The sequence below is a fragment of the Paramisgurnus dabryanus genome, chromosome 23 (assembly GCF_030506205.2).
Source record: "Paramisgurnus dabryanus chromosome 23, PD_genome_1.1, whole genome shotgun sequence".
In the NCBI taxonomy this organism is placed as follows: Eukaryota; Metazoa; Chordata; class Actinopteri; order Cypriniformes; family Cobitidae; genus Paramisgurnus; species Paramisgurnus dabryanus.
The window spans coordinates 26,131,677-26,156,984 of record NC_133359.1 but is presented as its reverse complement, the minus strand read 5'-3'; the positions used below and the strand labels follow the sequence as shown (position 1 = coordinate 26,156,984).

The 25,308-nt window shown below is 38.1% G+C and overlaps 1 protein-coding gene across 1 annotated transcript; it reads right to left on the bottom strand.

Annotated features, from left to right (window-relative positions):
* Positions 1-31: 31 nt before the first annotated feature.
* kif15 (kinesin family member 15) lies at positions 32-24,417 on the bottom strand. The gene is made up of 35 exons (XM_065291230.2): positions 24,292-24,417; positions 24,043-24,067; positions 23,267-23,450; positions 23,109-23,185; positions 22,984-23,021; positions 21,904-22,001; positions 21,478-21,657; positions 19,899-20,108; positions 19,640-19,765; positions 19,437-19,559; positions 19,230-19,362; positions 19,043-19,125; positions 18,523-18,720; positions 16,589-16,775; positions 16,248-16,389; positions 16,008-16,149; positions 15,227-15,409; positions 13,641-13,769; positions 13,455-13,560; positions 13,210-13,375; positions 11,655-11,805; positions 11,369-11,454; positions 10,049-10,127; positions 9,842-9,928; positions 9,660-9,764; positions 9,458-9,580; positions 9,234-9,380; positions 9,032-9,127; positions 8,798-8,962; positions 6,442-6,551; positions 6,298-6,361; positions 6,001-6,038; positions 1,662-1,794; positions 1,170-1,301; positions 32-967 (listed from the first exon to the last, which is right to left on the bottom strand). Exons 1-35 carry the CDS (start codon positions 24,308-24,310, stop codon positions 893-895), a joined length of 4,140 nt encoding a protein of 1,379 aa, XP_065147302.1. The 5' UTR covers positions 24,311-24,417; the 3' UTR covers positions 32-892.
* Between the last annotated feature and the right edge of the window lie 891 nt (positions 24,418-25,308).

Below are 25,308 nucleotides of genomic sequence, written 5' to 3'. Positions count from 1 at the left end.
AGATGGTCAACTCTGTTGTGGGTTAACTTTTCTAGTTAACCTTGAGGCAGATAGAGATCAAGAATAATGAAACTTTAATTATGAAATATTTAATTTAATAAAGTTTTTTTATTGTACTTTGAAATAAGACAGCAAGAGCAAGCAAGTTTTTCAGTGTACTGTTTGTACTTTTATTTTGCTGTATTATATACATAAGACTGAATGTAAAGGATTTAAATAAAAACAAAGCACACATTGTGTGACTGGCAATAAATGTGTATCATGAAGAATGCCCACGGTTCATGCAATCGATGTCATGAATTATTTAATCTTTTCTTTAAATGAGGCCCTTTAACCCAAAACGTATTCACTTATATCAAGCTTGATACAACATCTCTCTAAAAAGTCTCTGAACTAAATATGTGGCCATATTTGTTATACCAGACCAAATCCCATATCAAAACCAATTTCATTAATGTTGCAGTTACCATTTCACAACACTGTACAGAACCAATACAGTCTGTAATGATTGGCTCATTTTATTTAAAGGCGGGACTTCTACTCACAGGTCTCACAATCACAGAGAGGTGCCATTTAAACAAAAATGTATATGTTTATTCATAAATGTTTGGTCTTTCTACCTTCTTATCAAAATTAAGAGAAAATAAACAAGAGCAGCACAAGTTTATGTAAAATTTTTTACTTAGATGGCTTTAATAAAAACATTTCATAGAAAAATAATTACAAGTACAAATAGCTACCGTTCAGATACATATCCAGCCATTTTGTTTGTGTCAACTTAAAAAAAAAACAACAACATTGTACAATGGCTTTCATATAAGACAAAAACATCAGATGTAAGATCTAAAAACTAAAATTAAATCTAATTTATTAATAAAAAGAATGTAGGATGTCAAGGTTGTGCATGTTGTAAGCCTGCTGTAGGAATCTCTTCCATGTGAAGAACCTGTCTGAGTTTGCCGTTCTCCTAAAATCAGACACACAGTTTATAAAACAGCAACTTTCAGAGTTCAGCGTCATTGCTCACTTAAATAATATCACAAACAAAAGCCTGTATGTGTCTTATTTCTGTGATTCACAACAGTAAAGAGCATCTAAACAAGTTTCTTCTGTGCATCTCTTTGTATTTTGTATAGAGATCAGTTACGATATATTTATGTCAGTCTGACCTCCTGTAGTTTGGTGATCTCCTTCTTCAGTTTGACAAGGTACTCGATTTTCTGCTTGGGGTTTTGGTGACCCAACAGTTTCCCATTCTCCTCAGTCAGATGATCCACCTGCTTCCTCAGTACTTCAACTTCCTGTATGACATCACAGGAGCTCAAATGAACCATTTAAGTAAAATTTTTAATTTTGTAATTTACTCACCCCATAAAACAAAAAATATGTAAATTTGCTGAATTCCCTGTCCATCTTCCCATGCTACTGTATATAATCTCAAACATTGCACCAGGTCTGAATCAAGTCACTTTAAAAGCTATTAGCTGTCATACAAACATTACTAATATTAAGGATAGCACATACGATTTCACAGTACATGTGGTACTTTTAGGACACTCTTATATTGCATTTTTGTTATTTATTACATTAAACTCTAATATGGCTTTCAATGACATCAGAGTGAAAAATATCAGATTTTTAAGTCACTTCCTCTCTCTGACCTGCTGCAGTTTTTCCTGTTGTTGGTCTTTCTCTCGCAGATCTCTGAGCTCCAAACAGCGATTCCTGAGTTCAGTGGTGAGTTCCTGCACACATGTTTGAGACTGGGCAAGTGTGACCTCATTACGCTGTAACCTGTAACGCATACACAGAGTCGCAATGAATCTCAGTGACCTCTCCAAATACAACGCTACTATTACTCAGCCGGGGGATCTTTAAACTCTTATGGGGTGTGCACACCAAAGCAAAATATAGCTGCAAGCAGCAATTGCCGGGGTCAAGCCAAAAATGGCACAGAAAAAGTAAAGTTGAGTTCAGATTAACAGTTTAAAGAACCTAGGAAAATCTCTTGATTTCATGCAAAATATTATAACAGTTATCAGCAAAAAGCTGTGTTTTCATTCACTGAAATCTCTCCCACTTTTCTCGAAGAGCATTGACAACTAGAACACTGAAGAAAATGTGAGTGGTGCTTGCAGTGGCAATACTAAGCTCACAAAATGTTAAAGTGGTGTCATGAGTCAAGAGCCCACCCCTATGTCTCTACGATATTCTGATGCAGAGATATAGCTCTTGCAAAAATGGTTGATAAGGGATTCTCATTGGTTGCTAGGGAGTAAATTGGAATGCACCAATGATTATACTTCAAGCCATTAAAGGCTTAATCCATGATGACTCAAGGTTTTAGTTGTACTGTAGCAGCAGTTTTAGGTAAAAAATACCATATTTCTATCTCAAAACCACTAGGTGGCACCATGACAAAATTGTGCATGCACCCTCAGATCATAACTGTGTTGCATCTAGTTAGTTTTATGACTATACACTTTAGTTTAGTGAAGAAACAGTTGTTTGCCCATAAGGTTGCTTGATTTCAAAGGTTTTGTTCAATTATAAAGCCAACTAGTGGTGCAAGCATACAAATTTTTTTGTGTAGCCTCAGACTGTGGTCATACATCAGCGTATCAAATCTGGTGAAAAAATCTTTTTTTGTTGCGAAGTTATAACCATTTATGTGTAAAAACACAAAATGTAAAGGTAAAATTTCGGGCATTTCTGATGAAAATTTCAATAAAGCGCCAATTTTGTTCAGAAGGTAATGCATTGTTCTTCCTATGGCATTTTCGAGTCGATCAGAATAACACATGTTTTTAAGCGCTTTTTTGCTGCGCAGGGCTAAGCGTAAGGCAAAACCTGACATATTTAGTATCGCTGGACTCGGCAACAGTTCAGGACTACAAGGAAACAAGTCCCATAAAAATATGTTGACCGCAGCCAAAGTTTTAGGCATGTAAACATTTATCTGACCACTAGGTGGCGTTGTGACAAAAATGTGCATGCACCCTCAGGTCCTGACTGCCATCAAAAGTACCAAGTGTCATGTCAATAGGCTTAAGTTTGGCGAAGATACAGCCTCAAATTAGCCTAGAAATCTAGACGCACCCTAGCGGCCGCAAAATATATTTGCTGCCAGGGTTTAGTCTAGGCACTCACAATACACTTAACAGCTCCAAAAACCAAAATTTGGTCAGGCCAATCACATCGTGTGTAGCGTCTGTGGGGCGGGCTTAACATGATGACGACAGAGCTGCAACGGTTCCTACTTGAAAACAAAGAATGGCTGCTGGCGAACAGCTTTCTTTTGAAGCGGCTTTGGCCGCGACTCTGGAGGACTTAGACTTATGTTTTTCTTTGAGTGAAGAGCAAATAACCCTACTGAAGTCCTTTTTAAGCAAGAAAGATGTGTTTGGAGTTTTGCCGACTGGTTACGGTAACTACGTCACCTTCTTCGTTGCTCTGAGTGGTCATAGCGCTATCCTATTGCGTGCAGAGGCATTTTGAGGGACAACCTTATATCCAGCCCCTTGCATTGAGCCGTTTGTGTGAAGAGTTGCCAGACCTTACATCTTGATGTAGGTCTGGCTAACCAGGCTAGCCTCAAATCCATTTTTTAGCGCTCTTCGTAAAATTTGTTGACATGGTTTACGGAAACGGATTAACGAATCGGCATGAATTCCATAACTTTTTGCCCTGAGGGTGTGTAGATGCTACATACCGATTTTCTTGACAATCGGGCAAAAGCTTTAGGACGAGTTCGCAAAAGTAGGTTATACGAATAATTCAAAATGGCGGAAAAAATTTCATGACGGAAAATGACGTCATAGGATCCATTTGAATCGTCTTGAGCCAAGGAATCAAAGGAAACAAGATATGTTTCTAGGCCTTATGGATCAGAAGTAATAAGCAAAAACGTAAGTGCAATTTTGGACTGTTGGTGGTGCTAGCGGGTTTGATATAGAGACTCCAAATTTTCTGTGGAGACTTTTTGGATAGTCCTTTAAAAGTGTGCCAAATTTCATAACTTTCCTATGTATGCTGCTATGGGCTGCCATAGACGCAATGGCAGAAGAAGAAGAAAACTAACGAATACAATAGGGGTCTTCGCCCATTCTGGGCTTGACCCCTAATTAAACAATTTGCGGCAGTAGAATACTCACAAAGTCAATGCAAAGAAGTGAATTAGTGCTGCAACGACGCGTCGACGCGTCGCTGTTTACGTTCATTTCACCTAATGGCGGCTTCTGCTCCTGGCAGTGTTATCCATACATTGATTTGTTTGTGTGCGCCACAAAATCAACAATGGCCGCAACATTTACAATTTTCTTTTCATTTAAAACGGCTTCATTTATTGTTGTGAGCGCTCGGTGGTGCCTCTCGTGCACGCGCGCTCTCTCTCTTTCTCTGCGTGAAGCCCCTAGATAGCGCCTCTCATACATGACACTGAATGAAAGAATTAAAAGTTGGCTGTGTTTTCCATGCGGATTCCTCTGTGTACTTGCATTTTCACGTAAACGTTAGATGTTACTGGCAGAGAAGACGACTGATTCGAGTTTATCATGAAAGGTTAGCAGTGTTTTCCCACACACACAGGTTCTCTATGAGCTTGTGCGCGAGCTCTCTCTCTCCTATGCCCGCGCATGCCTTCTGTAGTAACTCTGTGTAATGGCATTTTTTTAATTTGCGCCGAATTGTCTGCGATGTCGCGTTTATAAATCAAGATTTTAGTAACTTAGTAGTTAAAATAACAGCTGGTTGGATTAAAAACAAGGTTATTGGGTCATGTTTAGTCACTATTTTAATAGTCTTTGGGGTGGTTTCCTGGACAGAGATTAGCTTATGCCAGGACTAGACCTTTGTTTAATTAAGAAATATAATTAGTTTAAACAAACATGCCTTACTAAAAACATTACTTGTGTGCATTTTGAGGCCAAACTAAGGGCACTGATGTATTTTAAGATATGTCAGTGCAAGATGTTTTCAGTTTGTTTAGCTCTTACATTTATTTTAGTCTAGGACTAGTCTAATCCCTGTCTGGGAAACCACCCCTATAGGTCTGACAACAGAACAGATAATATGTGAAAAAGCATTCAGTTGTGTTAAAATACAATAAAACAAACAATGACTGTCAGATCAGACAGAGTAGAAAAACAGATTATCCAACAGATTGAATAGCTAATAAAAAAAAGAACACTGTATTAATAATAAAAAATAGTCGTTAGAGTAGTCGACTAATCGTAAAAATAATCGCTAGATTAGTCGACAGAAGAAATAGTCGTTAGTTGCAGCTCTAAAGTGAATAGATGCAAACTTGATGCAAATAACGTGAATTGGGTGGCGCAATTGTTGCGAAAACACGCGCTATTCACCTCATATACTTGTCTTCGCGCAGGTTGAAAATAATCAACTTGATGCTCCTAATTCGCATCATTCACATCACCCCCTAGCAAATAAGGGTCTATTCACATCTTTGCATTGACTTTGTATGTAATCTACTCATGCAGATAGTTGAATCGAAGATGGGTTTTATGGAGAGTACACACCAAACGTCCTTCGCGCAATTTGAAAATTTTTAACTCAAGCAAAAAATTCACATGACACAAACTTAAATCCTGGGAGTAATTTTACTAGCAACAAGATTATTAAACTGGACACTCGCAAATTCAAGGATTTGCGCAAGTACTTGGAAGTTCAGGTATTACTAGTCATACATGGACATATTACCCTTTTTCCATAATAATTTTTACCTACAACTGTTTATAGCAGAGCAACAGTCATATTCAGCTCACTTTTAGATTTGACATTTTTAACATTAAAATTAAATTCAGATGCATTATGTCATCATAACCTGTCTAAAAAGGTGCTTAATAAGTAAAAATACTTTCTCTTGTTCAGCTAAAGCAGATGATAAATACCCAAAGGTTGATTTCCCCAAAAATAGTGTACACTAAACTTTACTAGCCCAACACAGCAACATTAATTTAAAAATACAAAAACTGTACTTACTCTGTTTGAGCATCAGTTAACTGCAACATCAGGGAGTTCTGAAAAGAGACAACAGAGAAATTCAATTTATACAAGCTAAACAGATTTCAGACAGATATACCAATAATTATTTGCCTTACAAACAGACAGACAGACAGATGTGCCAGCTGTGGATAAAATTAATCTCTGTACCTTAGCTGTCCACCCAACTGGAAACATTTTTGTACATAAATGTAATTAAATTAAATAACCAACAAATATGCATTTCATTTACTATCCAACTGCTGTTTAATTCATATGAAATCATTTCTCAGATACTTTGTTTTTCCGCTCTTCTTGTAGTTCTCGAAGCACAGATAGATGTATGGTCTCTTGTAGATCTCTATAAAGATAGAAGGATAAAGAGATTACACTGTAAACACATCATGAATGAATGAATAAGTAAATGAATGAATGACTCACTCTTGTTGACTCGTGCTGCTGTTCTTCTGAACTTGATTCTGTTTTGTGAGAAATGTGTCCAACAGTGTCTGGATCTCCATTCGCATGATCTCCTTTTCATTCAGCTGGGCCTACATGCACACAAACACCAACACAAAATATAAGTTGGTTGAATCTTACAGGACTTATAAGAAATGTTTTGCCAAAGATTTTTGACTATTATTGGCTTTATAAGACTTTATTCATATTTTATCAATAAATGTTCTGTTATTAACTCTTTCCCCGCCATTGACGAGATATCTCGTCAATCAACAGAAAACGCTTCCCTGCCAATGACGAGTTTTTCCGTCTTTCCGCAACTTTTTAAACCCGGAAGTATTGGCCTATGGCAAGCTGCTGCATGTCCGTGTCAGTTTTAAAGATCGCTCTGAATGGGATCTCTATGAAAAGTCCGTAACAAAAATGGAATTATCTCTGCTTTTTGCTCAAAATGTGGTGTTTTTGCAGAAACCTACCCATATTCAAAAGCTGATTACAAAAGAACTTCTGAAGGTAGGATGAAACGTTTTTTTTTTGTTTGAAAGCCGAGAGTCTGTTCTTTCATTTGATATATTGTATGTTTATATATTTAAAGAAGAACATTTTCTGGAAGGCATTAAACTTTGGTGAAAATCATGAAAAATGCTGGTGCTGGCTGGCAACTTTTTTTTTTAAACGCTGGCGGTGAAAGAGTTAAATACAAAACTTTTTTGCATATTCAGCAGTTTATAAATCATTTAAATATAATTTATCAGTACATTCATTTAAAATCCGTGATTATAAATGCGATATTTTCCCGCTTATATTGAGCTTTGTCTTTAAAGTTGTCCAAATTAAGTCCTTAACAAAACATATTACTAATGATAAATAAAGTTTTTTTTACCCAGACAATGTGTTGGCTATTGCTACAAATATACCTGTGCAACTTATGAGTGGTTTTGTGGTCCAGGGTATATATACAAATACACTCACCTAAAGGATTAATAGGGAACACCATACTAATACTGTGTTTGACCCCCTTTCGCCTTCAGAACTGCCTTAATAGCATTGATTCAACAAGGTGCTGAAAGCATTCTTTGTTGGCCCATATTGATAGGATAGCATCTTGCAGTTGATGGAGGTTTGTAGGATGCACATCCAGGGCACGAAGCTCCCGTTTCACCACATCCCAAAGATGCTCTATTGGGTTGAGATCTGGTGACTGTGGGGGCCATTTTAGTACAGTGAACTCATTGTCATGTTCAAGAAACTAATTTAAAATGATTCGAGCTTTGTAAAAATGGTGCATTATCTTACTGGAAGTAGCCATCAGAGGATGAGTACATTGTGGTCATAAAGGGATGGACATGGTCAGAAACAATGCTCAGGTAGGACGTGGCACTTAAATGATGCCCAATTGGCACTAAGGGGCCTAAAGTGTGCCAAGAAAACATCCCCCAAACCATTACACCACCAGCAGCCTGCACAGTGTGTAACAAGGCATGATGGATTCATGTTCTCATTCTGTTTACGCCAAATTCTGACTATAGCATCTGAATGTCTCAACAGAAATGGAGACTCATCCGACCAGGCAACATTTTTTCAGTCTTCAACTGTCCAATTTTGGTGAGCTTGTGCAAATTGTAGCCTCTTTTTCCTATTTGTAGTGGAGATTGGTGGTACCTGGTGGGGTCTTCTGCTGTTGTAGCCCATCCGCCTCAAGGTTGTGCATGTTTTTCGGTTTCACAAATGCTTTGCTGCATACCTCGGTTGTAACGAGTGGTTATTTCAGTCAAAGTTGCTCTTCTATCAGCTTGAATCAGTCGGCCCATTCTCCTCTGACCTCTAGCATCAACAAGGCATTTTCGTCCACAGGACTGCCGTATACTGAATGTTTTTCCCTTTTCACACCATTCTTTGTTAACCCTAGAAATGGTTGTGAGTGAAAATCCCAGTAACTGAGCAGATTGTTAAATACTCAGACCGGCCCGTCTGGCCCAACAACCATGCCACGCTCAAAATTGCTTAAATCACCTTTCTTTCCCATTCTGACATTCAGTTTGGAGTTCAGGAGATTGTCTTGACCAGGACCACACCCTTAAATGCATTGACGCAACTGCCATGTGATTGGTTGATTAGACAATTGCATGAATGAGAAATTGAACAGGTGTTCCCAATAATCCTTTAGGCGAGTGTATATCATAATGGGAATTGGTGGTTGTGATGATGTTTTATTAGAGCCATGAAAATATTGCAATGCAAAAAGTCTCAATTTGATTTTCTTCAGGGTTGTTTATGCATGTTTTCTGACATTAAACCATGTATCTTTGGTACATGACGTGGGATGTATGAGCGTAACCTTTAATCTGTCAATCTCTTGGTTCTTGGCGGTGCGTTCAGCATTGAGTTCCTCCAGTAAAACTTCCATTGTGATCATGGAGGAACGTCGGCTCTCCAGCTCTCTCTCCTGACACTCCAACACCTGAGACAGACTCGAACTAAACCCAACTGGGGTTTTGGGCGTCTGAAAACACACACACAGGTATCAGACAATGGATCGTACTTTAATTATCAAGTGCTATCAAACACACACCTGCATTTTTCCTTTAGGTGTGGCGGGGACATCTGAAGGTTGATTGACAGATTCTCTCATTTTCAACAAGTCAATCTGTTCATTCAGCTGTTTCACCTGTAAAGACATCAATCCATGCGTGTTACTGAATGTTTCACCCTGATTAATCTTTTGTTTTTTGTGACAATAACCTGATGACTACACATTAATTCTTTTGCAGTACCTGTTCCTTCAGCGTGTTGACATTGTTCTCTCTCTCTATGTTAAGGGCCTTTGAATCTTCCAGTAAAGCGGTCTGTTCATTCACTACTTTACTGAGTCTCTCCACCTCATCTGTAGCGTACGCCAGATCTTCCTGTATCAGCTCCAGCTGTGACACACACAAATACACACTTAGTCTGGGCTCTTAAAGAACCTTGAAGAACAAACAAACCCAGAAACACAAACCTCTACACGGTCAGAGGCGAGACGTCTCTCCGAAGCTTCTCGCAGCTCCTGTAGTTCATTCTGCATATTTGAGGTCTTCTCCTTCATCTGCTCTTTCTCAGAGCACACCGTGTTATATTTCACCTGCAGGTACACCACAACATCAACGCAATCTCTGCAAAGCATCATGGGTAAACTGTGTGTACCAAGAGTTGTTACTCACGCTGATGTCAGCAATCTCTCCTCGTAGCAAACACACAGTCTGGTCTTTCTCAGCGGCCTCGCTTCGAAGATCTCTGGTCTTCTGCATTAGCTCCAAAACCACATCCTATACACAAAGGCGCACACGCAATAAGTCTTCACACATCCTTAATCCTTAAGATGAGGTCGTTTCTGTAAACTTACTTTGTCCTGTTCGATCTTCTGTTTGAGATCACTGACGGCCATATTGGCTGAACACAAACTCTGCTTCAAAGCATCGATCTCCTCGCACTGCACAAAAACACATCAGAACCTAAAGACATCTACAGATATTGTCACATGTTCATACAGACACTATTAAGCTTTAGTTCAGAACATACACAAACACTAATATTTGTATTGCGTACACACCTGTTGTCGGTTTTTGTTTGTCAGGTCAATTATCTGTTTCTTTAAAGAATCATTCTCCTCTATGGACTGCACAAGCTCTCTAAAAAACACACACGCAAATTTAACACGTCTTCAACCCTTTCCAAAAGCAAGCTAAACAGCAATCCATAAACATTATTTGATTCTTGTAGTTTGTAGGGGTGTAACGGTACGCAAAAATCACGGTTCGGTGCGAACCCCGGTTTTGAAGCCACGGTTCGGTTCATTTTCGGTACAGTAAGGGAGAAATGCAAACATTAAACTGCAGGTTGTTTATTACTTTAAACTTTTTTTTACAATTTGTTTACACTTTTTTAAACACTTTATTAAAATATAACAGATAAAATATATATAAAATGAAAAAATTATAAATAAAATACTACTGCAAAGTTATTTTTTACATTATTTTATAACAGAAGGTAACCTTCTCTTAAACTTTTTCTACTAAAACCTTGAACTAACAAATTCAATTCCTGAATACATTTATGAACTATTAGCCTACATTTTTGCCACTAAAAATTTTCTGTTTTGATTTATTTTGGATTGTTTAACTCACAGAATTGAATTGGCTATGTACCATCTCTGTATAAAAATAATATTACTGCTCTATGTGTAACTGCATAGCAAGCAACATGATGATACACTCATTTTGAGATTAGTGAGCTGCATACATAGCCATCTTTGATCTTTTGCACGTTTCTCCTAATCTTTGCTTGTGTTGTCAATGTAAGCTGTGACTTTACTTACGAACCCCTCCGCAGCTGAGTAACAGCTGAGTAAGCCCGGGTTACAGCTCTTCTCTGTCCCGACCAGCTGATCGCATTGTGACAATGATATGATTGACGTGATATGCAGATGAAAAATCTGATCACGCATTCCTTATTCTTGCTGTCACAGAAAGTGCGTCTCATGAATGCGTAGCAACGAAAGACGTGCATCCTCTCACGCACTTTTGAAAGAACAAAGCAGCGCGTTGACACGCGTTTAACATGCGCTTTTAGATATGACACGTAAACGTTTACATCAATAATCAAACGGATATACAACTAAGTAAATAAAAATCTTTCTGAGGGCCGAATTATGTTATATGTTTGACAGAAGACTTGCGCTGAACGCGGAGACTTCCGCCACTTAATATGTTCGTGCGGAAACGCACGTATTATGTTCCGCACAGGCGCACACAAAATGCATTCGGCCTTTCGGTGCACGTGCGCACCGTGCCGAAAGCCCTGAACCGAAACGGTCCGGTTCGAATACACGTACCGTTACACCCCTAGTAGTTTGTGTGCGTCTCTCACTCACTTGGACACACTTTCTTTATGTGCAGTCAGCTGGGATCTCACGCTGTTGTTTTGGTCTTTCTCTGCTTGCAGACTCTGCTGCAACTCCTTTAAACACAATCCAAGCAAACAGTCAAAACATTTGATTCAGGACAACTTATTTCAAATCATTTAAGTATGCATGACCCTGGATAACTGGGGTTACAGTGAACACATCATGCGTACTGTGCACAACACAGTAAGTGTTAAAACCGAGACATATAAAGAAATTGGAGATGAATGAACGACAGCGAAGGATCTGAACTGACGTTAATTTGCGTTTGTTGTTCTGAACACTCTCGGTTCTTCAGTTCCATCTGTTGTGTGTGCTGATCCAGCTCGAACTGAAACTCGGCCTGCAGCGTGTCAAATGCATCCTGAAGGACACGCTGCTTTTCCAAAACCTGTTCCCACTCCAACCTGAAAGAGACAGACAGGTTACTTCCTTCTAATCTTAGACACAGACAGACAGGTTATTTCCTGCTAATCTAAGAGAGACCAACAGGCAATTTCCTTCTAATATGAGACAGATAGGTTACATCCTAATCTGATAAACAGACAGGTTACATCCTTCTAATCTGAGAGAGACAGACAGGTTATGTTCTTCTAATTTGAAAGACAGAGGCTATGTCCTAATTTGAGACACAGAAAAGATACATCATAATCTGAGAGAGACAGACAGGTTCCATCCTTCTAATCTAAGAGAGACAGACAGGTTATGTCCTTCTAATCTGAAAGACAGAGATTAAATCCTAATCTGAGAGACAGACAGGTTCCATCCTTCTAATATGAGAGAGACAGACAGGTTATGTCCTTCTAATCTGAGAGGCAGACAGGTTCCATTCTTCTAATCCGAGAGAGACAGACAAGTTACATCCTAATCTGAGAGAGACAGACAGGTTATGTCCTTCTAATCTGAGAGACAGACAGGTTCCATCCTTCTAATCTGAGAGAGACAGACAAGTTACATCCTAATTTGAGAGAGACAGACAGGCTATGTCCTTCTAATCTGAGAGACAGAGATTAAATCCTAATCTGAGAGACAGACAGGTTCCATCCTTCTAATCTGAGAGAGACAGACAGGTTATGTCCTTCTAATCTGAGAGACAGAGGATATGTCCTAATCTGAGAGAGACAGACAAGTTACATCATAATTGGAGAGAGACAGACAGGCCATGTCCTTCCGATCTGAAAGACAGAGATTAAATCCTAATCTGAGAGACAGACAGGTTCCATCCTTCTAATATGAGAGAGACAGACATGTTATGTCCTTCTAATCTGAGAGACAGACAGGTTCCATCCTTCTAATCTGAGAGAGACAGACAAGTTACATCCTAATTTGAGAGAGACAGACAGGCTATGTCCTTCTAATCTGAGAGACAAAGATTAAATTCTAATCTGAGAGACAGAGGCTAAATCTGAGTGACAGAGGCAATGTCCTTATCTGAGAGACACAGATAGGTTATATCCTAATTTGAGAGAGACAGACAGGCTATGTCCTTCTAATCTGAGAGACAGAGATTAAATCCTAATCTGAGAGACAGACAGGTTCCATCTTTCTAATCTGAGAGAGACAGACAGGTTCCATCCTTCTCATTTACAAAATATAAACAAGTTACATCCTTCTAATCTGAGTGAGAAAGAGGTTATGTCCTAATCTAAGAGACAGACAGGTTATATCATTTTAATCTGAGAGAGACAGACAGGTTACAGTTCAATGTACGCTGACGGTCAAAAGTATATGACTGAATGTATGTTTTTCTTAATCTTCAAAAGCATATTGCCTATCTCTAACTTTGACGATAATTATGTGTAAGTTTGTACTTGACGTTGTCCAGCTCCAGTTGTGTGCTGATCAGGCTCTTGGACAGCTGTGTGGTCTCTCTCTCGTGTTCTTCTTTCTGCCTCTGAAGTTCTGTCCGAGTGTCTTCCAGTTCTTTATCAGAGGACTGCAGGACCACCCGCAGATCTCGCACCTCCACCCGCACCACTGCCATCACAAACAGATACATAATGTCATACTGATGAATGATTTGTATTTAAAGAGCTGAACCTGACTCGAGATTTACCATCTATATCTCTGTTGTCATCATCAAGCTGCTGCTCCAGTGTCTTGATTCTTTCCTTCAGAAGTTCCTGTTCCTCCAAGAGCGAGCGCCGTTCAACACTAAACATCTGTGGACAGAGCGCATTATCAAACCACCAATTCAAAACAACAGCCAATCAGATAATCTGAACATGTTACAAACACCTACCTCTTCCTTGCGATTGGACTGCTCTGTTGCTGTGGTAACCTGTTCTTCCAGCTTGCTGATTTGCTGGAGCAGTTTCCGGTTCTTTGCTTCCTCTTCATCTAACTGGCCCTGAACACGAAGAGCTTGTTCCTAAAGCCAGACAAGATATATGCAGATTCAGAACATGAAACTAAAAACATCATGAAACTTCTATGTAACTTCCGAATTTTTATGTGAATCAGACTAAAACAATAATTAGTTACTTAGATACGAAAATACATACATTTCTTAAAGCCAATGATAGTATTTTGATTAAATATGATGAAAATACACTTTGGAATAAAACTTCTCTTTAGTCACCCAACCACCTCGACCCAATCTCCTACCATATCTTACAGGCCATATAAAAAAAACTAACGCCAGTATATCATCAACACCTCCCTGCTTACTGGCACTTTTCCATCCACATTTAAACTGGCCCATACTGAATCCATACAAATCCATACTGAACCTTTCTCTCAAAGACAGAAAAAGGGCTGTTTCAACCAGGTATCCAGGTACATTTGTATCCACCTCAGAACAACTTACTGGAAAACAAGCACTCAGGCCCCAAATCCTCAGCCCTGATATAGACGTATCTGCAGCCTTTGATACAGTTAGCCATAAAATCCTGCTAGCCACCCAAGCATCACTAGGTATCACAGGTATTCCTCTCCTCTGGTTCAAATCCTACCTTTTGGGTAGATCCTTAAAGTCGCCATGAAACAAAAGTAGCGATTGCCTTATTTTCCACGTGGTGACGTATATCCGAATGAAACGGCTTTTGAGATGAAATAAGGCAGGGCTAGATTTGAATTTGTCCATCGAGATCTGATTGGCTCGTTTGAAGTTGGGTCGTGTTGCTAATTGCTAATCGCTGCGATCTTCTCCCGGACCCCGCCCACCTGCCATACTTTTGACCGGAAGTGAAGAGAGATCATTTTTAGGAGGGGAGGAGATTTGCATTTTTTATTAAAAATTATGAGCACACACAAATTTAAAAAAAATAATGAAGCTCACAGATAAGTCATTTGTTAATAATACCACAATATTAAAAATATATATATAGTTTTTCATTTCAATTTCATCGCGACTTTAAGGGTGTTATGGAGGAGTGCATTGTCCACAACTCTCCAGATGGTCACTGGGGTCCCTCAAGGATCAGTGTTTGGCCCACTCCTTTTCTCCACCTACACAAAATCCTTAAGACCTATCATACAGGCGCATGGCTTCTCCTACCACTGTTATGATGATGACACACAGATTTACTTCTCAGTTCACCCAGATGATCCAACCATAGCAGCATGCATTACAGCCTGTTTAGAAGATAACTCAGTTTGGATAAAAAAGCAGCTTAACCTAGCAGCTCCTTGTATTTCCGGCACACCCCATGGTACAGCATGACCTCACTATTCAACTTGATTGCATGAAATAGCTTTATACCCCCCCCCCCCCGCACCCCTTTAATGTTGACTGCTCTGCTCTACTGCTCTAAAAACCTATCATGTCAACTTTAAACTTTGTCAAAGCTGTTAAAACGGATAAGTGATACAGAATATTTTGAGTACCTGCATTTGCGTGAGCTCTTCAGTAAGAGCCTCACAGGCTAGCTCATTCATCTCAGGAGGTGGCTGTTCATTCTGGATGTCATCAACATCATTCTCTCCCAACTGTCCGTTCAGATAGTCCGGGCTGGAGAGCAGCACCACTCGATTCCTCAGGTTATAGCCTTTAGTGGGTGTGGTTAAGATCTGAGGAACAGTCATTAACATGTAAATTATTACAAAGCAGATCTATTTAAAACAGTTCATTGAACATTTTTAAAGTATGCTGAGATGTAAATAACTAAGTTTTTAGTTTATCCATTCAATGATACCGAACATGGATAAAACTGACAGACACAAATCAAAAACTGACATAAAGGCATAAACAGTACATAGACAAATGCAAACTGGATGCAGACTGCAAACTGGATGTTCTCTCCTAAGACTGAAGGTGCAGTCGTCGCTGACACGCAAAGCGTATATCTTGCTAGCTTGCTTATGCTTATAATATACAGTATATGCACTCTAAAAACACAACTTCCTGACTGCTACCGTCTTTAATTTAGACCTTAAAACACACGCCGCTATCAATAAAAGCCAAATAACATTCAGGAACTATATATTATTAGTGTGAATGCCACATAAGTCATTATGTACCATTAAATCAAATCAATGATCAACTGATGTTGTCAGAAATATTAAATCTGTTAAGGTGACTAAATTCCCCAAGTTCCTCATTTATTTGTTATTTTTTTAGTTCAGAGTACAATTTTTGTCCATTTAAGCAAAATTATTTCAACTCTACCTTAATGGTATCAGCGTGAATCTTGTTGAGTTGAGACACTTCCTGTTTACTGTGGGCTTTAGTGGCCTCCAGGATCTTCTCCAGGTGCTTGTTGGATTTCTCAAGATACCGTTTCTCAGATTCCAACTCAGCCAGCTGTTTTCTGAGGACCATAACATATATATGTAGCCATTGAATAACCACTGAAGATCCAGAACGTTTGTAAAAGGATTTGTGTGGAGTCACACGACTGTAACATACTTGTTCATCTCTTTAAACTCTTCGAATGCCTGAATTGTTGCAGTGAGTTCAGACTGTTTCTGCAGCAGCTGAACCTTCATCCTCTCCCCAGAAATAGATGATAACGTCTCCATGGTGACAGGTGTGGAGTAAGTGGGTGGAGCTACACAAAAAGACAAATATTTAACAGCTTTGTTTGCACTTCACGTTTTAACGGATATGTAATGTGTTAATTTAAGTTTTGTTTTGAATCCATACAGTACTGTGCAAGGCAAGCGTTAGGTACATAAGATAATTAACCAAGAAAAATGCTTCTGGTTTAAGCTTTTGCTTTAGTGTGTTGTTGGAAAACCGTCCCTCACCTTTTTCGGTCTCATCTGTTTTCTGAGCCTCCAGCAGTTGTAAGAAGGTTTTCTCCAATGCGGTTAAAGACTGAAGCTCGAGGTCAGCAGCAGATCTGACTGAATCCAGAGAGCGCAGGGCTCTGATCTCCTCCCGCAGACCACAGTTCTCTGCTGCATAACGCATAATCCGTGGATGACGCTCAACCTAACCAAATGACAATGTATGCTTTCATTTAAAAACAATTATTTACCTCTGAGGTCCATAACTTAGATGAGCTTAGACAGCAGTAGAAATATAGTCTGATGAACAGATTCTGTCAAAGAGGATTATACAGGGTTACCACACCTCAGTTAACTTTAAATTCAAGGGACTTTCAAGGATTTCCCAGGTCCAATAATACCCTCAAATTCAAGGACTAAATGGGTGGACACATTTTAAGTGAGAGCAAGGTTACATTGTGTTACCTTTTAAGATACATTGTTATACATTGAACTCACACTGCGTCACTGCGGTGACACTTTGGGTGTCAAATTCAACCAATGGTGAGGCTTAACGACAAAGACAGCGTGACGCGGGAGCAAGGAAGTATATCGCTATCTGAAATATTTCCAAAAATGGCGTTACAGGGACTCAGGAACTATGGCAAGGAAGACGCAGCGTCTCGTTCCCTTCTCAGGGAACAACAGTTACATATGTAACCCTGAGATGTTTTCATGTGTCAAACACAACTATGCAAAAAAGCATTTTGGTTTGAATCAACATTCGCATACAGAAGATATAAGCATTTAAAGTCAACAGTTTAGCACGTGTGCTTAAAAAGTCTATGTGGGTTATTCTCACGAAACCATTGAAACACCACGGCACTAATGATTTTAGCTATAAAATGTGTAATATATTAATATTAAAAAGCATCAGAATTAACACAATACTGTGTTCTACCTTGCACAATGTGTGATTTCAACATAAGAATTTATAATTTGTCAATTTTTATCTCATTTTCTGCTGAAATCTCATTACCGCAATGTGTCCGGCTGTGTTTGAACATGCGTTATGTTGTAATTTAATCAAATTAACACAAAAATATTTAGAAAAAAAATAAATGGATGTTTTGCTAGACTACTTTAGATGACAGAAAAAATATTTACTGAATATTCATGTATAATAATAATGAAGAAAAATTAGGAAAATGATGTGTCCATGCCTGATGTTCTCATCCTCCGCAACACTTTTTGAGAACAGTTTAAGCACACATACAGAATTTTAATAAAGTTTGATTTTGAGTGACCAAGCACATGGACCAGTTACTTCAAGATGGCTACCAGGTAAGATCATTTTTTTACAGTTAATTTGAAATATTGTCTTGTCAGAATGCTTACACGACATTTTGATTATCATTACCGCAACAGATGCTTATTAAATGTTAATTTAATTAATAGAAGCATAATAGTTTGATTTTAAATGCATGTCAGCAAATATGTCAGTGTTGATGTTTTCTGACTGTTGCGGTAATGAGATTTTTTAGAACTAATTTTTTAAATTATGTTACAAAAAGTGTTAAATGATAAGTAAAAGTGTTTAAATTAATGTTCCCATTTACTCCAGACTTTGTTTTTCAATGTCTGGTGGGAAAAAAAGTAAATTTAAGCAATTTTTACATTTTCTTGCTTGACATTTTTAAAACCAAGTTTTCGTGAGAATCACCCATATATTTTTATGATATTATCCTACACTACACAGGGAATAATATGGATTTTTTCCAGAAAACTTCTCGCATAAAATAGATTCAAGAACTTTCAATGACTTGTATCTATGTATGTTTATTTTCAAAAACTTCCCAGGGCCTTGAATTTTTTCCCCCAGATTCACAAACTTTCAAGAACCCGTGGGAACCCTGATTATATTAACGTTGTAACATAACAAATAACGTTATAAGATACAACATGATCTTTACCTGATCTCGCAGCAGTCGTATCTCCTCCTGGAGCTGACGGTTTTGTTCCTCAGGTTCTGCTCTTTGGCCCGTCTGAAGCTCTTTCTTCAGCTGAGCAATGTGATCATCTCTGAACTTCAGTATCATACGGTTGGACTGGATGAACTTTTCTTTTTGAGCCCATGCAGTCTCCAGCTGAGAAATCTTCTCTTGAAACGCCTGTAAGCAAAAAACTAAACCTCATGAAAACTTTCTGTAACACAATTACAGCTAAACATGTTGAAAACACAATATTTTACATAAAAATATTACATTTCTTGTATTGACTGTAAAACGGGGGACTTAGGGGAAAACTGGGCCGTTTTACTTGTTCAGCAAAATTTAACAGATAATAAATCACTTTTTAAAACATTATAAAAAACATAGATTTCTGACTTTTGAAGGTACAGTAACAAAAGCTTGTCATGACCACTTAAAAAGAAAAAAACAACACAAGTCACATCAAAACAGCTCCACGTGCAACTTCAACAGAAAAAGTCACCTTCTTCTCCTCCTGTCCTTTCTTCCAGAAGTGCATGGCCTGAATGAACTGCGCTTTATAGGAAACCTCATCATCACACTGGCCTGCAACATAAAATTATTTTAAACAACATTGAAAAATCCTCAATGCAGTTAAAGTTTCTGATAATATGCAGGACATATAGATGATTAATGTGAGAGCTGTGTACCTGTTTGTTGGTTTGCAGGCTGGAGCTCAGTGACGAGTGTTTGTGAAAGAGCATTTGCGAGCTGCTCCTTCAGTTTTCGCACCTCTGCCTGTAGTTGTCTGACGTTACCCTGAGTGTCTTCATTCACCATAGCCTACAAAAACACACACACACACAGGTTACAACAAGTGTTATTTCACTTCTCATCACAAAACTCTGCTACTGAACCTTGTTTTTGATGAGCTTGGCTCTCTGAGCGAACTGCAGCGTGGACAGGGTCTCTCCAAAGCACTTGGAGCCAGGATGAACGTTAGCAATGATGAACGTCTTAGCATTTCCACCCAGAGAGTCCTGATGACATGAAGAACACCAGTCAGACATAATTCACTCATCTTCGTACATTTAAAGAAATGTTTTTAAAGCGGCTTTACCCTGAGCAAGAATGTCAATTTGGAATCTCTGTAGCAGATGTGGCGGTTCTTTCCATTGGACACATCCATAAGGGCCATGATGACCTGACCGAGACACATGAGTGATCGGTTTATGCTGCTTGCCTCCTAAAACACACAGGACAGGAGTTAAAAAATACAAAAGTGTCAGAGTTGATATATGGTTAACAGGTTAAATATTATTATTACAATGTTATGCTTACAATAATAATAATAATTATTATTATAAGTTATTAAGCACCTTAAGTCGTGAACCCTCTGCATGTGTGTCCCGCTGTCTCTCTGACCCAGCGAGATCGACCAGGTTGAGCTGGGAGGTACGGATGTTGACCACTTCCTGTCCTGTCTCCTTTGACTCAAGTGTCATGGTGAACACGGCATGTGAACGAGATGATTCTCGGTTCATTGAGGTGGACGCCACTCGCCGATTCCTCCACCCCATTGACAACACCTACAAAGAGATACACAAAAATTGTCTAACAATATGCACATGGTTTAAGGCCAATTCTGAGAGCCAGGGGTTTTCAAACTAGGTTCTAAGGATCCCAAAAGAAAAAAAACCCAGAAAAAACTGCTATAAAGCTGCTATAAAAGAAGATTTATTGTCAAAGTTGCTCTAAAACACATACATTTAAACTAAATAAATGTGTTGTCTTCAAGTTCAAGTACATCCACCTACAAGTGTACCTAATTATATATTCGTTATAAATAAAAAAATATATATGTATATATGAAGGTGGTCCCTCTCAAAAGGTTCATCATAGTTGGGGGTCCTTGGCATCATGAAGTTTAAAAAAAAACTTGGCTTACTACGTGATTTTAGTATTTGAATTAAGCTGCTAGGGCATTACTATGGAGTTGCAAAAGTGTTCTGGGAGCTTCAGATGATGAAGTTGGCAAGATGCTGTAGTAGTCGTGTAGTTGAACTGGCAAAGCAACGTGTTAGAAGCGCAAAGGTCATGGGTTCAACCCCAATTAGCACACATGCTGATACAAAAAATGTATAGATTGAATGCACTTTAAGTCATTTTGATAAAAGCGTCTCTCAAATGCATACATATATAAATGTGGTTACTAAAGAAGTTCCTAGACACTTTTTAGCATGTTAGACAGACAGATGCATTGAAATGACTAAAGGAGTTAAATGTGCAGGGTTTCAGACTAACTTTTCTCACTAGGAGCACAGTGACCCCCAACTGAAAATTTTAGGGGCGCAACCAGAAAATTTAGGGGCACATACCGTAAATCAACATGCTAACCAAATTTTCACATTTCTACTAAGTAATACACTGTATTACTAATAAATACTTTGATGATAGATGCAGAAAATACAATGTTCTGTTTTAAATAGGCTTTATGCCCAGCTGCACTACTTCCTGAACTTTAGCCAGCTCCTTGTTTCCTGTCTGCCATTATTGGACAAACTGATTAATCCAGGTGTGTCTGATTATTGTTGTTGTGACTACTGAGGTCAGGCACACCTGGATTAATCAGTTTGTCCAATAATGGCCGACAGAAAACAAGGAGCTGGCTGAAGTTCAGGAAGTAGTGCAGCTGGGCATAAAGCCTATTCAATGTCACATCACCAAAAAAGTCAAATTTACTGGTCGCACATGTGTGACTGGATGTAAAATTCAGTGGCACACTCTCAAATTTTGGTGGCAAAATGCCACCATTTGGTGGCAGTCTGGAGCCCTGATGTGGGAAATGTTTATACAAATTTTGCGATTTTGAACCCAACTACAGTTTGTACAGTTAATTATGCTGACTAGTGTTTTTTAGCTTATTTTGTTAGCCATTGTTCATTCAACTTATCAGACCTGATAAGCCTCTGCGGCAGACGCTGCATATTTTTCCACGGCTCCTTCCACAAAGACGCCTCTTTTGATGTCCTCTCGCAGAAACAGGCTGGTGGACACGCTGTCCAGCAGGTCATAAATCTGCTCATTGTAGATCTCTATAAATGAACACTTACAGAGGAAACTCTTCATACCACCAGACTGCAAAATAAACAGAAAACTGATCAATATTCTTATTGCATTTACTGAATGACGAAAATAATTTCAATTTTAAAATAAACAACAATACAACAAAGGAACTGGAGGCCTACAAGTTACAATTCAGTATTTTTTCATTCTGAATAAGTACCGGTTCTTAAACTAAACCATATGTGCACAAACACATCAAATATCCAATTTAAACAGTACGATAATGCAATGAATTAAAATCATTCATAGATTTCTTACCCTCTCCACCTCTCTGTTGATGAGAAAGAAAAGGTATTCAAAACTTCGAGGAATCACACCACGCATCTCATCTGAGAAATTATCCAGCTCTGAGGGACCTGCACACACAAACACAAGTATTTACAACATGCAGTGCTCTCCATAAGTACTGGGACAATAAAGGCCCAAAACTGCTTTGTTTGCTGTGGAGTAGGGCTGTCACAACGATTAAATAATCATCTCATCACGATTGTTTGTCATCATCGGGATGATTTCAGATCACCGCAATGATTGCACATTTCTCTAAAAACACAAGGGGGAGCTGCAGTGCCTGTATAAATGAGACAGTATCAGATGGTGCTCACTTTTTTGTGTTTATTTCTTGAAGAATTTTCAGTTTTTGAAAGATATATTCATTAAATAATTACTTTTTAAATATGTTGGTGGTAAACCTTGCAAAATATTTAATTTAAATAATCACAACAATGTGTGAAAATAATTTCATGAACAAACAAAAAATTTTTGAGAATTAAATGTCAAAGCAATAAAAAAGGCAATTAATCATCAAATTCCTAAAACAGGCAATTAATCGTCATAGTCGGCAAAATGTATTAGTCAATTACCCGTTATAACCGTGACAGCCCTACTGTGGAGTCAAGAAATGTTTAAACTAATGTTTAAAGATGAATATGAGAAAAGAGTATAGAATGTCTCTTCATATATATTTTATTATATATTATATTTTATTTTTAACATATACAATTTACAGCAAACATAGCAATGTTGTCTTTACTTTCCTAATACTTATTACTCATTACTTCAGCTTTAGCGCTGATTATATTCACAAGAAATAACATTCATGTTCCATTAAAAAAAAAAATTGATTTGTACTAATTCTTGTTATAACAAAAGAGAAGCAACAGACTTGTTTATTTTTCCTCATACACTGTAATTCAAGGAGTTTTGGACATTTTTAGTATAGAAAAGCAAGTACTTGTTTTTGTAAAATGTTTTACCTGTAATTATTTTTACATAATGCAGTTTGTGTGCAAACACACTCAGAGATACAAACTGGTATTTGGTAGTAATCTTAGTACTTACCTAACATAGTAAAGGTTTTTCCTGAGCCTGTTTGACCACTGAAACAAAACCATAAAAACGTTCATCTTGAGTTGAGTGTGGTACAGCTTTAAAAACTACGAAAGATAAGAGACTCAGCAACTCACTAGGCAAAAATCGTGCCATTGTATCCATTCATGCACGACTCCACAATGTTTTTAGCCACGCTGGAGAAAACCTCCTCCTGAGGTTAAAAAACAAAACATGAATGAGATGATTTCACAAGTCATCTTTACCTACTAGAGAAGATTTATTCAGACCAGACCTGGCTTGTGTTCATATCAGCAACATGGTCATAGGTGAAGTTTCGTGGCTCAGGTTTGCAGTGCAGTCTGACGTTTTGAGGAGACGTCACTGTCAGGCACAAATTGTGATCGCCATCTGTTGTTAACCCGGTGCCCTGAGTCAACGGTCGAACCCGCACAAACACCTTAATGGCATCTCCATCGCTAAAGGACATTGATGGAAAATGTTTAAGATTTCTCTGTGCAACCAATACAAAATCTAAATGATTGTCTTTGCCAAATAAAGAGACTCCTCTAGCACAGTGTAACATAAAAGTGATCAAATGTGTGCACAGGAACGTGTATATAATTTATACACATATATCTAACATCACCATCAGTGTTCTGTATAGTACACTCCACCTGTCAGTATAGGACGTTACTATGTCATCATTGACTAAGTTTTCTTGTTTTAACTAGCAAAATGTTACATTTCTGAGGGTCAGGGGGCAGAAAACATAATTTTATAATAGCACTTTGAATAAAACAGTGCAATTACAATCATACAGAGAAATTATTACTACAGTTAGCATTACTAATATAGATTACCTACATTTTTCATATCTTTTGAAAACAATTGCATATATCATGCATTGGTATACTGTTTTTTATCATTTATTTGTCTTATGTCTTTACTGTTTGCTTTTAAATGTATTTTCTCTAAAGCAGCTTTGATGCTAAAATTGAATTTAGCTGAATAATTAAACAATTCAGTCAACAACGGTGATGTATGTGGCATTATATAATTTAACGTTACCTGTTGGTGTTTGGCTCCCCGTTCGCTGCACATAAAAATAAAAGATAAATAATATATTTAAAGAAAAAACTGAAGTGAACAAGCGCAAAGAATTTAGCGTAAACACGACGTAAACAACAACAGATACATAACATTATAAAGTGTGCTCGACTCTTAACAGTAACCGATATCTGAAATATAAACTGCTGCTTCACGGCTGTATATCGTCCATAAACAATGACCATTATCGGTAATAATGGAAATGCTCACCTTTTCCTTTAAGATTCATGATTCATTCCGTCTTTCTTTCAATTTGACCGTGAACGGTAAATACAAAATTTGGCGCCTCAATCTTCTTCCGGGCTCGAGCAGTGACGTCAGCATTCTGCACAACAGCGACGCCCGCTGGAGGAAGACACGCGGCGGCACTCGCGTGATGTATGTTTGATTGGTTTGGAGGTATCTCTAGCTCGACCAGTTTACTAAAAATAGTTCATACTAATTTTTTGCGTGCGTCAATGACAATAATAACAGCAGTGTTTGCATTGAAGTTAAGAAGGACACGCAGCAGCAGAAACCTCTCAGAGAGTGAGGTAAATATTCATAGTCATTTGTCGTAAACATTAATTCCCATATAGCAGTACGCTCATTAAAACTGTGGTATACACCACAAATGTATTTGTAATCCAAAAGTAAAATGTAACTTTAGTGTTCTTTAGTTTGTCCTACAGGACTAGTGCTGAATTGCAAAATACAGTCAGGATTGCTAAATGTAGGCTATATCATAAATTCTGCAGAAATCTTATATTTTTACATTATATATTTATTATATGCATGCATGTACGTGTGACATGTTTTATATCTGTGAATTTCATACAAAATATTCCCTGCAGTAACTAATCACATGACCCTCCCCTATTTGACCATCCATAGTATTTGTTTTTCCTACTATGGGAAGTCAATGTCAACAAATCTTCTTAGAATAGACATACAGGTCTAGAACAACACATTGGGTGTTATCCAGTTCTGTGTCTGTCTTGAGTATTTCAGGGACTAGCCTGTATAATAATAAGTATGGTTTGCTGTATTATATGGGTGATTCTCACGAAACCATTGAAACACCACGGCACTAATGATTTTAGCTATAAAATGTGTAATATAGTAATATTAAAAAGCATCAGAATTAACACAATACTGTGTTCTACGTTGCACAATGTGTGATTTCAACATAAGAATTTCTAATTTGTCAATTTTATCTCATTTTCTGCTGAAATTCTCATTACCGCA